At 40.3% G+C, this 17,737-nt stretch overlaps 1 protein-coding gene across 1 annotated transcript in view; it reads left to right on the top strand.

Annotated features, from left to right (window-relative positions):
- Positions 1-17,737, top strand: part of LOC141441968 (uncharacterized) — a 162,954-nt gene that overhangs the window by 130,863 nt on the left and 14,354 nt on the right. Inside the window, exon 8 of the mRNA XM_074106854.1 lies at positions 1,936-2,073. Coding sequence (XP_073962955.1) covers positions 1,936-2,073 — 138 coding nt within the window. The remainder of the gene's footprint in view (positions 1-1,935; positions 2,074-17,737) is intronic.

Raw genomic sequence — 17,737 nt, 5'->3', positions numbered from 1 at the left:
ATCATAAGCTGACATATGAGATAAGTGAGTTCAAGATTGATCTGGAAATTCTGGTAAAGCTAACGCTATCACTTGTTCAATATCTGCCTATACTAACATAGTTATAAGTAAACCACTAATAAGATATGAATCTTTGTTGTCTGAATAAATAAATGAATCATTATTATTATTATCAAAGCTTTCTTTTGAATGCGGCTAGTTCTAGCTATTTTTTTTTACTTAATTAGAATAGAAATTAAATTGGTGCGTGTGAAGTTCCCAATCCGCACTGGGCCCGCGTGGGAACTATGGCCCAAGCCCTCTTGTTCTAAGAGGAGGCCTGTGTCCAGCAGTGGGACGTATATAGGCTGGGATGGATGGATTATGCTGCGCCAGTGTCCGATTCACAACCGCAATCACACATACTATCCTTCGTGTTGTCTACTTGTACTAAATACTATTCTTGTGTCTTGTGTTGTGAATAAATGTATTTTCTTTCTTTTCTATATTTGCCCGTGCCGTGCCCGGTTTTAGAATAGGACGGACCCGTCTCTTCCCATGGTTGTTGTAAAAGGCGACTAAGGGGCCTAATGTGAAAGTAGGCAGCAGCGCTTTCTATTGCCAACTACGAACTCCGAACTCTAGCAATCGAGCAAGAATGGACCACAACACTTTGCCCAAGAAAGTTGTCATGAAGGTTCATCCTCAACCAACGACCATGACCGCTGTCGAGAGTGTAGCGTCTTAAATGAACTTATTATCAACGATGATCTTTGTAAGCGGAAAATTTTACCAGTTGGTTATTGAGAAATATAAACAATAGTTGATAATGATAAGGCGCGGCGAGTGGGCTTGTCTTGCTACCGCTGCGCGCCGGTCACAAGTCATATCTTGTTGTGGTTACTGTTGGCAGTCGGTGCACGCGGTGGCTGGTTTCTTTGCACGCGGCGTTGCTCATGAGGTTCTTTTTATAATTATGAGTGCAATTACATGTACATGTAATGCGTGTCCCTTTAATCAACTCCAAAACTAAGAATATTAGAGCAGTACATAACTTAATCATTTAATAAAAGTAATTTTCATTTCTAATTTTCGTAATCTTCGTATGAAATTTTATCGGTTTCCATTTTTTTTCTCTTAAAGAAACCATTAAATATCACGAATAAATGTATGTTTTTCTTTCTTTCTTTTCATAAAACTCATTTTACCCTCGACTTAATATCAACCATCTCTCGTGTGGACGAACATAGACTGATGATGATGATGATGATGATGATCTCTCGTGTGAAATAAAGTGACGCGTTTAATGCACTTGTTGTACAATCTAATATTGTTTATTTTTAGAAAATTTGTAATGTAGCTCGAGCTGTTTTTGGATAAATTTTGCATAAAATTGCTAATATTTTGGAAATTATGAAACTTACTAAGATCGAATTAACTTCATGTGATAAGATGTACACTTTGAACTGCTCTAAAATCTTAGTTAGCTATACGAACAGTCTGTATATGCTTTTTATAAATACAGTGCATTAATTATCTGTCCTTAATTAGCCGAATCGGTCAAGGGCTGCACTGGCGAGAATAATTCAGCTGGTTTTGACACACTTTTGATTAGGAATTTGATAAAATGAACAGGCTGAAGATGGATCGATCTCCTTAGCTATTACGAATATAAAATCGCTAAAGCAGCGTTTCCTCCAATAATGTGCGAGAATGTGTTTTTAACCTTTTTGTTTGTTTAGATTTAAGTAAAAACCTTTACATGATGTGATGAATTATTTCAAATTTCAAAATTGTTCAGTGTGTTTTTCATTAACCAATAAAAACTTCATTAACCTCGCCTCGCTCCGCTCAGCTGTTTCCAGTAGAGATGTGCTGTGCGAGCATAGGTAAATGACTCCCTCGCACATTTTTGGTGGGAACCCATCCTGACTAGAGCGTGGTGTATGTTTCCAGAACAAGCAGCCGTACTTCCCGATCTTCGGCGAGCAGCACCCGCGGCCGCCGCGCTCGCGGCCCAAGGACGCGCTCGGCACCGTGCGCGCCTGCGCCGCCTGCCACCACCACCTGCTGCAGCAGTGGGCCGCCTACCAGGTACGCCGTGCGCTGACAAACAACTCACTACACCTATTTTCTACTAAATTTATTAATATTATTATTTTTAGACGACCGGATGGCCAAATGGTTAGAAAACCTGACAACGAAGCTTGAGGTCCCGGGTTCGATTCCCGGCCGGGGCAGATATTTGTATGAATAATACGAATGTTTGTTCTCGGGTCTTGGATGTTTAATATGTATTTAAGTACGTATTTATCTATATAAGTATGTTTATCTGTTGCCTAGTATCCATAGTATTAAGCTTTGCTTAGTTTGGGACTAGGTCAATTGGAGTCAAGTGTCCCATGATATTTATTTATTTATTTATTCCGTGTACACGAAAAACAGGGTCGGTATTGACATGCCGGTAATTATCTGGCCAAGAATGATCACCGCGGTACGATGCATACCGGGCTGATATTTAGTGGCATAGCATTCAATGTGCATGGACACAAAAAAACAGGGTCGGTATTTCCATGTCGGTATTAAAGAGCGTCACCCCTCACACTCGACCCTGCTGCCTACTCTGAAACGTCCGACGTATTACAGTCACCACCACCAATATCTGACACAGCAAAGCGCGCATATATATTTAATTTATATCTGATTATTAGCTGTTGCCCGCCACTCCGTCCGCGTAGTATTCGTTTATCGCTATCCCGCGGGAACTATGCAATTTTCCGGTATAAAACTATCCTATATCCTTCCCCGGGACTATCTGTATACCGAATTTCATCTAAATCGAGTTTTGTTCCGCGTACCATGATTTTAGAGAAGCTCGATATTTCGGCACAGCTGCATGCGCTATGATCGCGAGACGATTTTATGCAGTATGGCGACATCATGGTGCATGCTACTGTGACAAAATATCGAGCTTTTATAAAATCAAGGTACGCGGAACAAAACCCGAATTTGAGTGACAAACATCCAAATCTCCAAACATCCAAACAATTTCACAAACTTTCACATTAATAATATTAGTAGGATAGATAAGACTGCAATGCTAGGGCCAGTAGGAAATGTCAGATATTTTTGGTCGCTTCTTATGTACCATCAGCCAAATATGTGGTCTACCACCCTAAAGTTGATAATCGTTTGCATGTCATAAAACAATAATGCTTATAGACGTGTCTGTCAACTTGAAAGTTCGACTGTAGCGACATATTAATTTGATAGCAACTTGTTTAAAAATTCATAGACCACTTATTTCGCTGATGGTACCTGTACATCCTTTTTTCATTTGGGTTACCATTTTTTTGCCATAACGAATAAACAGCCTGCATCCAGTGAATAAAATTAGCTTACTACCTGTGTTCTTTGTGTAATGGACGTCTCATGTTGAAGTTTGACGTCTATGTAACTGATAGAAATGTTTTGATAGTAGTAAACATCAAAGGTACACAAAAGTTTGCAGATATGTTTAGTCAAAGATTTACCCATTCTCTGAAACATTCTAAAATTATTCTACTCGTATACTTATCGTCTTATATGAGAAATGTTTCTACAATTTCAAAATGTTGCGTCAAAGATATGATCCGTTTGGCGTCACAGATGACCGTCGAAATTAGCAAAAAGAAATCAATGATTCAGAACAAATATCCAAAATCCAAGGTACAAGATATAAAAACTAATGAATCCACACAATCAGCCCAGACCCCTAGTCCCCGGCGGCCCTGCTATTCCTGGCTCCGGTAGCGGCCATGGTAACGGCGGGGCAGGGGGGGCTATAGTTAATCACCGGCAGAGGCCCGGCTACCAAAAACGACAACCTTTGGCCCTGGCAACATATAACTGCCGAACGCTGCGGACCGATGAAAGGATACTGGAACTGGAGGAAGAATTGAGCAGGTTACGATGGGGAATCATAGGGTTATCAGAAGTCCGTAGAGAGGGGGAGGACACGATAACTCTTAAGTCCGGTAACTTGCTCTATTTCCGGGAGGGCGAACACCAGTCCCAGGGAGGTGTCGGGTTTATCGTCCACAGGTCCCTCGTGAACAACGTGGTGAAGATCGATAGTGTGTCGAACCGGGTAGCATGCCTTGTACTCAGAATGACCCAACGATATTCGTTGAAGGTCATACAGGTATACGCTCCGACCTCGACGCACTCCGACGATGAGGTGGAGGCTATGTATGAGGATATTTCCAGAGCCATGCATAGCTCCAAAACTCACTTTACGGTTGTTATGGGGGACTTTAACGCAAAGCTGGGCAAACGAGACGGTGAAGAACTGAGAGTGGGGAAATTTGGAGTGGGGCGTAGGAATCACCGGGGCCACCTACTGGCCGGTTTTATGGAGAAGGAGGGACTCTATATGATGAACTCCTTCTTCAGGAAACGTGAGCATAGGAAGTGGACCTGGATGAGCCCTGATGGTGTTACGAGGAATGAGATAGATTTTATCATGTCGACGAAAAAGCACATATTCAATGATGTCTCCGTGATCAGTGCGTTTAAAACCGGGAGTGATCACCGTATGGTACGAGGCTCATTGAATATCCAGTTCAAGCTTGAAAGGTCTCGACTGATGAAATCTACGCTCCGCCCAGAACCTGCTCAGCTCCAAAACCCCGAGAGCTTTCAGCTCGAACTTCAAAATCGTTTCGAATGCCTAGGTAGCGAGGTGGACGATTACAACGACGGGTTTGTGGAAGCTGTCCATATGGTCGGGTCTAAGTTCTTCAAGACCCGCCGTACTAGAACCAAAGGCTTTCGGATTCCACCCTTAGGCTCATGGAGGTGAGGCGTGAGATGATTTTGCAGTCTTCTGGTGACGCTTCTCGTTATCGGCAGCTCAACAGACAGATCTCAAAGTCTCTGAAGCGCGATGTACGCCGATTTAATACTACCAGTATTGAAGAGGCTATTGAGCGTAACAGGGGCTCTAAGGTGTTTACCAGGGATCTGTCTGTTGGTCAAAGCCAGTTGATGAAGCTCAAGACCGACGACGGCAGAATCGTTTCATCCAAACCTGAGCTGTTGGAGGAAGTTGAGAGGTTTTATGGACAGCTATACACGACAACCCGAACACCTGTCGAAAATCTAGCTAAAGACCCGAGGGCTAGATTAACCCGACACTATACCGAAGACATCCCGGACGTCAGCCTGTACGAGATTAGTATGGCCCTCAAGCAGCTTAAGAATGGCAAAGCCCCGGGTGACGACGGAATTACAGCCGAACTCCTGAAGGCGGGTGGTAGACCAGTCCTTAAGGGCCTTCAGACGCTGTTTAGTTCCGTCCTTCACCAAGGGAGAACGCCGAAAGCATGGAACAGAAGTGTGGTGGTGCTCTTCTTCAAAAAAGGTGATAACACCTTGCTGAAGAACTATAGACCCATCTCACTTCTGAGCCATGTTTACAAGCTATTTTCCAGGGTCATCACAAACCGTCTCACACGCAGGCTTGACGACTTCCAGCCTCCCGAACAAGCCGGCTTCCGAAAAGGCTATAGTACCGTAGACCACATACATGCGCTGCGGCAGGTTATACAGAAGACTGAAGAGTATAACCTCCCCCTTTGCCTAGCATTTGTGGACTACGAGAAAGCCTTCGATTCGATCGAGACTTGGGCTGTGCTGCAGGCTCTCCAGCGGTGCCAAGTTGACTATCGGTATATCGAAGTGTTGAAGTGTCTGTACGAAAACGCCACTATGTCCGTCCGATTACAGGATCAGAGCACGAAGCCTATTCCTCTGCAGCGGGGAGTCAGACAAGGAGATGTGATCTCTCCGAAACTGTTCACCGCTGCATTGGAGGATGCTTTTAAGGTTTTGGACTGGAAAGGACGAGGCATCAACATTAATGGCGAGTATTTCACTCATCTTCGATTCGCCGACGACATTGTAGTCATGGCTGAGACCATGGAGGACCTCGGTGCTATGCTCGCTGACCTCAGTAGAGTTTCCGACCGAGTTGGCCTGAAAATGAACATGGACAAGACGAAAGTCATGTCTAATGTCCATGTTGTACCAACTCCCGTAATAGTCGGAGACTCTGCGCTCGAAGTTGTTGACGACTATGTATACCTGGGACAAACGGTCCAGTTAGGTAGGTCCAACTTTGAGAAAGAGATCACTCGTCGAATCCGACTCGGCTGGGCAGCGTTCGGGAAGCTTCGTAGTGTCTTTTCGTCCAAATTACCGCAGTGTTTGAAGTCAAAAGTCTTTGACCAGTGTGTGTTGCCAGTGATGACATACGGATCTGAGACGTGGGCGCTAACGATGGGCCTCATGAGAAAACTCAAAGTCACTCAGAGGGCTATGGAGAGGGCTATGCTCGGGTTTCTCTGCGGGATAGAATTAGAAATGATGATATCCGCAGTAGAACTAAGGTTACCGACATAGCCCGAAGAATTGCGAAACTAAAGTGGCAGTGGGCGGGGCACATTGCTCGCAGGACGGATGGCCGATGGGGCCAGAAGGTTCTCGAATGGCGTCCGCGGACCGGGAGACGAGCTGTCGGTAGGCCTCCAACAAGATGGAGCGACGACTTGGTTAAGATCGCGGGATCGCGGTGGATGCGGAAAGCACAAGACCGGTCTGAGTGGAGAGCCTTGGGGGAGGCCTATGTCCAGCAGTGGACGTCTTTCGGCTGACATGATCATGATGATCCAAAATCCCGGAGAGATAGCACCAACAACAGATGTGTAAATCTGTCGGCACCGAACGTGCTCGCCTGCGCTTGGCGACCATTAGCTCAGATTATCAATTCGTTATCACCCGAGATGGTTCCGCTAGGCAACGCGCGTGTTATTTATAGACCGTCCCAAGTGTTGTGTACCTGCTAATTATGTTGATACGGTCACCTTTGGTAACGGTCGGAGAGACGGGGGTGTGGCGCAGATACGAGAGTTGTGCGTTGGTGGCACGCGGATATGACTTGCCATAAGTTACGATGCTTTTAGGGTTTCATGCCCAGACGGTGTTCAACGGGATCGTATTGAGCTTTCGCTGAATGTCAATTTGTACGTTTCTCTGTGATTTAAACTGTTTGAAGCTGTAACAACCGTATACTGAGCGGGAGAGTGTAGATTGGGCAAAATTGTATGCCGCTGAGTATATAATATAATTGGCATACGTACGCATATTAACAATCTTTCACATTTATAATATTAGTAGGTTATTAACTGAATATTTGCTTGAACTAAGTTTGCTCACCCGCTACGCGTCAGCGTAAAGTGTGGTGGGTGGTGGTGAATTGGTGATAGTTGGGTTTCTGTGATGTGGTGTGTGTTTTTATAGTGTGGAGGCGGAGGAGCTGCATGAACACACATTTGTTGCATAGAGACGTTGCTATTGTAAGGTCGCGGATGAGCAAAGTAATTGTGTATAAGATAAGACAACATTTATTTGCAGAAAAAGGGTTAGTTACATGTCTTAGTGTTATGTATAGTTCATATCATTAGTATGGATCTCCGCAAAGTAACGTCTGATTCAATTTAATATTTGCTTGTTTTAATGACATTTGCGCTATGAACAGACGGAAAATGAGTTAGGCTATCAAAAAAAAACTAAAAAAAAAGGATTCGCGCGCTGCTAGGCAGACTTGACACAACACACTTCAGTCTACTCTTGAGCACGGCCACTGTAATGTGGTTGAAACGTTGAGGTAAATATTACTCGTGTGTTTTAGCGTGATAGGTTGTTGTTGTTGTAACTCTTTATTGTACATAAAAATATGAAAATTACAATTAACAAGAGAAAGAGATGTACAAAGGCGAACTTATCCCTTAAAGGGATCTCTTCCAGTTAACCTTTCCCGTTTGTGGTATTTTAACTACAGGCTATCAGGTCTGTAACTTTTTATAAACGAGTGATAAGCCTATTACTAAAGCTTACTTTAATCCTCTTTTACAAGAACCATTTAAAGTAGTAATATTAACGCTAAATTCAGCCTTTATCAGCAATTACTACACATTAAGATAAACCTAATTGCTACATCTATTATGGTATCATTTTGTGATGCAACAAGATAAAGGCATGAGTTCGAATGCAACACAATGTGTGTTAGCTGAGTAAACTTTCGGTCCGTATGTGTAGTGTGCACAGCTGTCGATGCCGTAAATAATTGAACCTACTTTACGAGAGTTGAGTTTTAGTCACAATTGAACTGAACGGAGGCCTTGTTGTCTAGCGTACTCGGAATCATGATCGTTTTCACCACTTCTTTCTATCGTACGGTAAAGGATAAGGGTAGAAAGAAATGGTGAAGGCGATCACGAGCGCCAGAACGTTGGACAATACGGCCACAGATCTGTGTCAGGGGCCATTAATAACACCCTCTATACATATGTCTATTATTATTTTGTCACCGAGTGCTTTGTTTAAGAAAAGATTTTCTATACGTAACACCAGTCGGTGAAAGTACTGTGTACCTACCTTAAAAATAATCATTGTTTAATACCTACCTCGCACTTGTCATATTACCTAACTAAGCTCACACAAAATCCGCTTTAGTTTAATCAACGCTGATAAGAGCGAGTGGATTCATCAGTCAAATAACTGTTATCTAGCCGTTTATACAAGATAAAGTCGCAAGCAAAAATTGTTTTACGTAAGAGTCGCTCTCATCCGCGTAAAACTAGACTTTATCACAACGATCATAAAATTAAAAATGTTCGCAGTAACAAATACACCTGGTAGTGTAACAGTTTACGGTTATTTGCGACCATTGTTTTTGTCGGCGAGGCGCGTTGCCGCGTGTTGGTCACGTATCTGTGCGGTGTCCGATACGGAGAGGCCGCGGAGCGGGCCCGCGTGCACAGTGACGGCCAACGAATGGCTCACCTGACTGACAAGTTAGAACCCTTGCCCGTGGAAAATGTGACAACAGAACGTTTTTGCGGTTCAGTTAGTCCTTGTTTTTGTTTAATAGGGAAAAATCCATTATGGACGACTGGAAAGTTGACCCAGACACTGCCGGACTGTCAAGGTGGTTTTCCACCGGCGAGGCGAGACGAGAATGAAATTTGTATGGCAGCGCCCGCGGCGGTCCGCGGCGGCTCGCGGCGGGCGCCCGATAATGCATACAAATCGCCGGAGGAAAATCACCATCACAGGCTAAAAAATTCGGCTACACGTCCCGCTGGAGCTTACTACGGGGAGGAGAGTTGGAGGGGTTTCTCATCTACCCACAGAGGAGAGAGGGGAGGAGGGGTAGTAAGAGTACTTTCTTCCGTTAGGTTCTGTATTTTTGTTGATCCCATCGGCTTCTTCCTTGACCGACCCTTTACCAGACATCAAAGGGTGATAATAGCCAGCCTAGAGGGGTCATGCGTTAGTATACAGTATACAGTCTTATCTTAAGCGGGTGCTTGGAAGATAGTGATAGCGATTCGAAAATTTTCTAATCAGTACACGCCTTTCCATGAGTTACCAATAACCATCGACAAGATACATACATGCAATGCCTATAACAAAACAACAAACAAAAATTTAAACGCCATACAAACTTATAATTTATAATATAAGTTGTTTGTGCAGCTATTGCGGTTATAGCTCAGGAACTGTCCTTGTTCCAATGCCCACGTATAGTTTTGAGTTTAAATCAGCAATATCAACAGTACGCTTGGATAAATACGATGCGATACGCCGCAATGATACGAGTGTGGACGACGCTTTACGGGTCGCGGTCCCGCTAAGCTGACTCCAACCTTGTGTACATAGGTATAGCGGGCAGTTTTGTTTATGTTTCTCGTTAAGTTTATCTCGAGTCTGGGTCGCGCAGTGTAAGGGCAGGATCAGAGTTGACTGTCGCGATATCGCTTATTGATGATGCTAGCGCGGTCAGGGGTTATCGGCTTTATTTTCTTAAGCGTAAGGTCCCAAGTTGAATGGAGCTATTAATTAGTTTGTTGTTTGTGTTTATTTTTAAACTGTGTCGAGCAATAAGTTGACAATGAGGTCTTGATTGACATTTTATTTTAATTTATTAAGTAAATTGTTTTTTTCTGTAGTTTTTGTTTTCCTTGCAAGTAGGATTCTTATAAGCTGTAAATAAAATACATTACAAATTCCATCATGAAAAACACCATTGTTTAAAAGTTGAAATAAACAAACATTGTAAAAAGATTTTCTCAAAGCCAATCGTATCGTTTACATATTATTTCGTTTTTTTTATCTTTATTGAAGCCATTAAAAATAAACGCGTGGTCAACGCTCGATAAATGAGCTCAGTCTATAATTGTAACGTCTGCAAGAAAAGCAACTGAACTGAACTGTATGCGGTCCTAACCTAACCTAACCTAAACCTGTTGGCATTGCCACGCTAATGTATGCGCGTGAGAAAAATAACTCCTGCAATGCTAATTTTATACCGGTTCTAGCGATCAAGCAATCAACACCTATTTACCATAACAAACTAACTATGTTAACTGAACACTGTTAAATAAGCAATTTACAAAACCTGTCCGGCCATTAATGTAGACATCAAAATACTTTGATTTTTACTGCGAAGTGATTTTAAATTGATTTAATATGCTAGTCTTTCTGTATTTTTATTTCATCATTGATGCGTCGTTAATACATTCCTACTATTTAAGGAAGGATACAATGAAAACAAAACATATATAATCTGGTGTCAAAATCTGACATCATTTATGTTTGCATTTTGATAATGTAAGTCAAATATTTACAAGAGATATACCACTTTAAATGCATTATCTTCTAAGTATTCAAGCTACCTAAGACAAATTAAATATTTTTTATCATAAATACATGAGATAATACGATTTATTCTTGAAAAATAAAACTCATTAGTGTTGAGTCTTTTCAAATTTTAAACGCCATATTTACAATAAAAATTCTAACGTCTTATTAAGTCATGGGAAATTATTAAAAACTAGCTGTTGCTCGCGACTCCGCCCCTTTTGTAATTTATTTTTTATTTTTTTTTTGTACCGAATTTGATATTCATCTATGAATTATCTTGTGGCAATAAATTATTTTTCTCAAAAATGTCCGTAAAAGTTGACATTATTCTTTACATATCAGAAGGTGAAGTGCATAGTTTATGGTCAGCGAAAAATTAAAAAGTTAAACAATAATAAATTAGCGCGCCTGCAATCAGTCACAATTTTTTTTTTTTAAGTTAAAAAGGCCATGTGAATATTGGCTTTATACCCAAGTCTAATGGCCGGTATCAGATATTTGGCTGGAACTCCGGACTTTTCCGGGGGTCTGAAACGGCTTGTGTTTTCGGTGGGAATAATACACCTGCAGTTTATTTTTAATGAAAAAAAGGCGGGAAAGCATAAGAAAAATATTGGAATAAAATTAAATGTTATAATATATTTTGAGAAAAAGTTTATTATATTTCAGAATTATTCACCATTTTTGAGAAAAGCATTATATTAGTCTCGACTGAAATAGCAATTGCTGGCTTCGTATTAGTTAAACGGACTCGCAAGCTCGTCCGTTTAATACTCATATTCAGCCAGCAATTGCCTACTTCCAAGCCACGACAATAATCTACTATTTTACTAGCGTTTACCCGTGGCTTCGCACGTGTAAATGATTAGATACAGCAGTTGAATTGAAATTCCGGGATTTTATCAAATTCTCGTGGGAATGCCCTAAAATTACATCGTGGTTTTCATTGACGTTAAATTAAAACAACCATGCCAAATTTCATGGCTAAGCCCAGCGGTTGTTATTTAGAGATTTTATCCTTATCCCGTGGGAATATCAAGATTAAAAAGTATCCTATGTTTTAATCTAGGTTATGAACGAACTACTTGCCAAACTTCATCCAAATCCGTCCAGCCGTTTCAGCGTGAAGAAGTAACAGACATACTCACTCACTCACAAACTTTCATATCTATAATATTATATATAGTAGGATAGAATTTATTTATTTTATTTAGTTTAACTGGATAGGGAGATGTGGAAGTCAAGAGGAGAGGCCTTTGCCCAGCAGTGGGACACAGTTATAGGCTAAATATAATAATATAATACAATAATAATTTAGTTCAACGAAAAGCGTGTCCTGACACTAAGGAACACCACAAAAAAAACCAATTCGGTGCCGTCGTTCGGAAGGTATGCATGTACATACATTTCAGCGATTATTTTTTATTTATATAGACATTAGAAATAAAATTATAAAGTGTACTCGCATATCGTACGGTCGGGGTTGACCTCTCTGATACCCCAGAGATCATCCCGTCAGTGGTAAACAGCGCGAAGCCATCCGCGGCGGCAGGCCGCGGCCGGTCATTACCGCTGGTCCCGCCGCGCGCGACGCCGCGTCCGCCATGCCGCTCGCCGCGCCGCCCACGCGCTGCAAAGTAAGTCCGACACGTTATCAGCGATAAGATAACCGGTAACCCGCGAGCTAGTGCGCTCCCGCCAGTGATAATGCCACGTCGTGCCAAATTATGTGGTACAATGGCAAGTTCATGATACCGATGCTGAGTGAGGTATATATCCGTAGTGTGAAGTGAAGTGCCGTTTTGCGTCCCGTGTAATCCCGATTTTGGTTTTAAAGCAGGTTGAGAAACTGAATGGGGACGCCGAGCTGTGCGCCAAGGAGGATAAGGCTCCGGCCAATGGCAAGGTATTTCAGTGCTTCTATTTTGTTTACCATTTAGTATTATTGATCATCCATTACTCGGCTGTCGACATAAATGGATACTCTGACGGGGTCCAAAACCATCGTTTACCTTAACGCTCAGATGGCATTGCCGCAACCATCATCAGTACGACCTACTGATTGAGTGATTAAAAATCTGAACAGTTGTACATTTGAGTGTGAAATGTACATTTCAGTCACGTTTAAGTCTTGCTTTTAATGATCAAGTTCGGTTAATTTTTTAAATTAAAATGTGAAACATGGAATAGTTTTCTTGAGAACAGCCTTCCGATAATATTCATGATTTATGACTTCTTTGTGTTCTCGTTCGGATCGAACAGTTTTATTTAATCAAAGTTAGTCCAAGTACACCCGAGTTTGGAGGGCGTTGGGAAGCCATTGTTAAAGTCGTCGAAACTAGTACGCGCGAAAACAATCTGCAAATCTGATTTCATGATTTGTTATATAACAACCAACTATGGATGCAAGTAGCAGATAAAAACTAAACCAAAGTGCTTGTAGGCAGTCATTGGTTCCTGAAATTTAAACGAATATGTCAATACCTCAATCTAATATTTGACAAATAAATACTTAAAATATCCCATTAGGATTAGATTATTTGTTAGATTGTGTACCTTAACTACACATTTTAACTTGCCTCTACAGAGTTCGTGTATGACGTGCAGCGTTTGCCTGTCCATCTGACGTATGAAAAACAAATAACTAAAGCCATAAGCCATAAGGCAAGAAAAATATTCACTTGGTTTAAATCCGCTTACATTGGTTTAAATCCGCTTACATGTGATACGTTATTTGTTTATAATGTTTGTTTGCTCGGAAACTTAGACATCACAGCGGCACTGATATGAGAAGGTGCGGATCCATAACTGATGTGCTCATTACAAGCGAATTGTACATTTATATGCCAATGCCCTTCCCCCCTTTAAGGGATAAGTTCGCCTTTGTACATCTTATTATCCTGTGTTCTGTTATTTTCATGTGTTTTTATGTACAATAAAGAGTTTTACAATACAATGCAGCAATTGGGATTGCACTACAATTGGGGGTTGTGATACATCAAATGCTAGTTTTTCTTTCTCTGTTTAATCTTGAATTTCAAAGCTTTATAACTCTGTTGTAGTATTAAGTATTAACGAGCTAGAAGTTTCGGTGCAGGTAAGCCTGACTTTATATTTCAATACAAAAAATAAGTAATCTAAAGGTAGCTTAAAAATGTTTTTTTCGACCGATAACACACATTGAGAAGATTTGAGTTATAAAATAAAAAATATATAGTCAAATACCGTATTAAAGATAGTTTAAATTTCTAGTAGAATGTTTTTAAGATTATTTCTGATTGGGTATATTTGAAAGCGTTAAGGTCTATGACTCGGCCATTTCTAAGTCTTAATTTTTACATACATACATACATATAATCACGCCTCTTTCCCGTAGGGGTAGGCAGAGACCACTTCTTTCCACTTGCTACGATCCTTACATACTTGTTTCGCTTTGTCCACTTTCATTATTCCCTTCATACATGCTCTTCGGTTTAGGGTACTCTTGACCTGGCCTTTTTTCAAGACGTCCCTGATTTGGTCTCGAAATGTCCGCCTAGGTCTATCTACCCCTTCCAACGCTTTCATTCACACTCACCTCATACACTTTTTTCGTCAATCGTTCTTCATTCATTCTCTCGACATGGCCAAACCATCTCAGCATACCTTTCTCAATTTTTGTCACTACATTCACAACGTTTCCTTATCTCACTATTTCTTATCCTGTCACTCAGTTTAACTCCTATCATACTTCTTAACGCTCTCATCTCAACTGCATTTATTCTGCTTTCATGTTTCTTCTGCCATACCCAGCTTTCACTTCCGTACATGAGTGTCGGAACCAACACACATACTTAACTGCACATAATTAACGAAAAATTTGATTTAATGTATTTGATATTATAATTAAAGAAAAAATTCGGTCTAAACAAAGAACCAAAATGTATTTTTAATTAATTAATCAAAAATACATTAAATAACTCGATCGACTTTGTCATCTCGAGCCAATTCTATTTAGGAAGTTCTATTTAGAAGAGTCATTTATTATAGACTAAAATGCTGAGGTTCGGTAACACTAGTGCTACACCCACACTGCAGTAATCCAATGGTGTGCGTGAAATTGCCAATTGGCATGGCCCACGTGGAAACTACAACCCAAATCCTCTCGTCCTGAGAGGAGCCCTGTGGCCAGGAGTGGGATGTATAGGCCGAGATGAAGATGACGATATAAGCTTCAAAAGTGACAGTTCCGAGCCAATAGTTATTCATCTCAGTAATGCGTAACGAATCTATGGATTTGTTGAATGTTGAGTAGATCTATCATTTACTCGTTTATTATGCTGATTCCGCGACAAATTAATTAATTTTTAGTACTTCTACGTTGGCCTACTTCATTCATTTCATTGTGTACAATAAACGCGTTGGCTAGCTCTACCCACCACAAGAAACTTGTTACGTTAGTATTATTAGCGTTGTATCACTATCCTATCACCAAAATACCTGCATGCCGCGGACTACTAAGTATTTTGTTGTTGCCAAACATACAGATTATTTTGAGCGCTCTATCACAGATAACACCAAATAAATGCTAAGTAGCTAAGCTAACATCATTTTGGATTACTGATAAAATGACGCGCCTTACTATAAATCCTTGAGGATTGAGTGGGGTACTTCATGGGTGAATTAGAATGTTCGTTATCATATCAGTCGTACGACGTCCACTGTTGGTCACAGGCCTCCCCCATATACCTCTGGTTGCTTTGGTTAGAAGCGGCCTGCATCCGCCGTGAACCCCCGGCTTTAGCCAAGTCATCCGTTCATCTCGTTGGTGGACGTCCTAAGCTGCTGCACCCTTTTGCCGATCCGCGGTCTCCATAGCTTATTATGGTTTAATGGTTTAAGATATTTATTTCTCAAAAGATTTTTACAAAATCGCTTACAGAGAAATACATTTTTAAGCTTAATATAAATAAACAAAAAGGGAGGGATACTTTAACTATATTGTACGTTAAAAACAAAGTATATAAAACTAAAAGTACACAAAAACACATGAGGGTAGATTGGCGTAACACAACAAATATATCGTGAGAAATATCGATGCGCTTCCAGCAATGAGCATAGTAACCGATAGGGCCAGTTAAACAAAATTAACTGCCGTTTAGTAACAACTTTAATAACAGCCGCATTATTATTATTATTTTCTCAATATGACATTATTATTATTAAGTTACTCAAATATGTACCATATTACTCATTCAAGCCAATAAGGAAATCTTCAAAATGTGTCGTTTAAGCGCTTTTTTAAAAAGTATATGCGATTTAGTCTCTTTAACATCTCTTGGCAATTTATTATAAAACTGTGCTCCTTCATATAAGACGCTTTTTTTACCGTAACTTGTTCTAGGCGGGCGAAGGAGTAAATTATTCGCTTGGCGTGTAACCTTTTTTTGAATTTGCGCTCTTTTTGTAAAAGATATATGGCAGTGAATATCCTTACTTAAAATTTTTCTGACCAAAATGCATGAATTGTATAGGTATGTCTGCATTATATTAAATAATCCAGTTTCCTTATATATTCGTTCAGTAGAAATCCTCTTTTTATAGTTAAATAATATTTTAATAATCTTGTTTTGTGATATCTGAAGGGCTCGTAGGTTGGACTTTGCAGCGGTACCCCATAATTCTATTAAATAATCAATCCGGGGTTTTATAAGAGACTTATAAATTGTATATCGTACGTTTTTTGGTAGACAGCGAACAATACCATTATTACATGAAGTTACCTTAGTTTTCTAAAAATAATAAATATATATATATATGATGTTCGCATAATGTCGTTATTAGTTGAATCTCCGGTGCTAGCCAAACCTTACCACAGCGCGGAGTCCGTTCCAAAACCGAGAGTATTGAGGCCGCGTGTGCTCAGGTGACGCTGCCGTGACGCACAGACGCCTAACCGTTTACACTATGTTGACAAAGGTGTCTGCCCGCTGTTTACCCAAACGGTGGCTGTCGTATCCTCCACGATCGTGCAAAGATCGCGCGTAAACGAGTCCTATGCTCGAGCAGTAAGGCGTATCGCTGACGGCGCGTGATCCAATTAGATCTGGGCTTACGCACGTGGAGCAGAATGCAATGGCGCTGTTTGTCCACTCAAATATGTATTCTGTTTCTTTATTTTAACTGGTGATATCTGGTTTTCTGTCGAAGTAGAAACTGCTGTGGTATTGGTATGTGACGGCCTGAAGAGAGGAAATGGGTACTTTCTGCGTAAAAAAAAGTTTTATATTTAGTTAGATTACTAGTTTAATTTATTTACTGTCATTTGATGCAAATAGAAATCGTCCACTAGAGTTGAAAGTGAATTTGTCAAAATGTAAATGTGCTGAAAAATATTTACAACCAAATTTATTTTTGTTTGCAATGTCAATTGTCAATGTATGATAATTAATCATACATTTCGTCACTACTTTAATAAAAACTCGTATCTCAAAGTAGATAATTTTTCTGAGTGGACCTTATGAACATTACGTCAAGGTTCAATTTTGTTGACATATTGATTTTAGATACGAGATTTTTTCAAAGTAGTGACGATTTGTATGATTAATTATCATACATTTGTATGGGTAATTTTCGTGTCACAATGGAAAAAGTTAATGGAAATTAAAATTACGTGTTAACGCAGCTTTAACGGTGTGCAGCTTTTTGGTCTTCACCCATAAATGAATCTTGTCTAAATCAAGTCTTAACTTAATATGTAGGCCCTAAACAAATGATTTCGGGTGGAACATATTTATAATTCGTCATATTTCTGAATGAACGTAAATACTAGTGGTCCTTTTTTTTTCGGCGTACATACAATTTGTAAATTTTAGCACGGGACAAGATTCAATTTTCGACTATATTCAGGACTGTAAATTTTCCTTATTGGTGTATTTTAAATTGTCTTTTTTCTTCTTTCAAAATCAAAATAATTTATTTTCGGATAACTGAGTAGATCCAAGTATTGTTAGTGTATACAATGTCCTTA

Source organism: Choristoneura fumiferana, chromosome 24 (genome assembly GCF_025370935.1).
Source record: "Choristoneura fumiferana chromosome 24, NRCan_CFum_1, whole genome shotgun sequence".
NCBI classification, from domain to species: Eukaryota; Metazoa; Arthropoda; class Insecta; order Lepidoptera; family Tortricidae; genus Choristoneura; species Choristoneura fumiferana.
The sequence above is the reverse complement of the archived record's forward strand: the minus strand, read 5'-3'. Positions and strand labels throughout refer to the sequence as shown.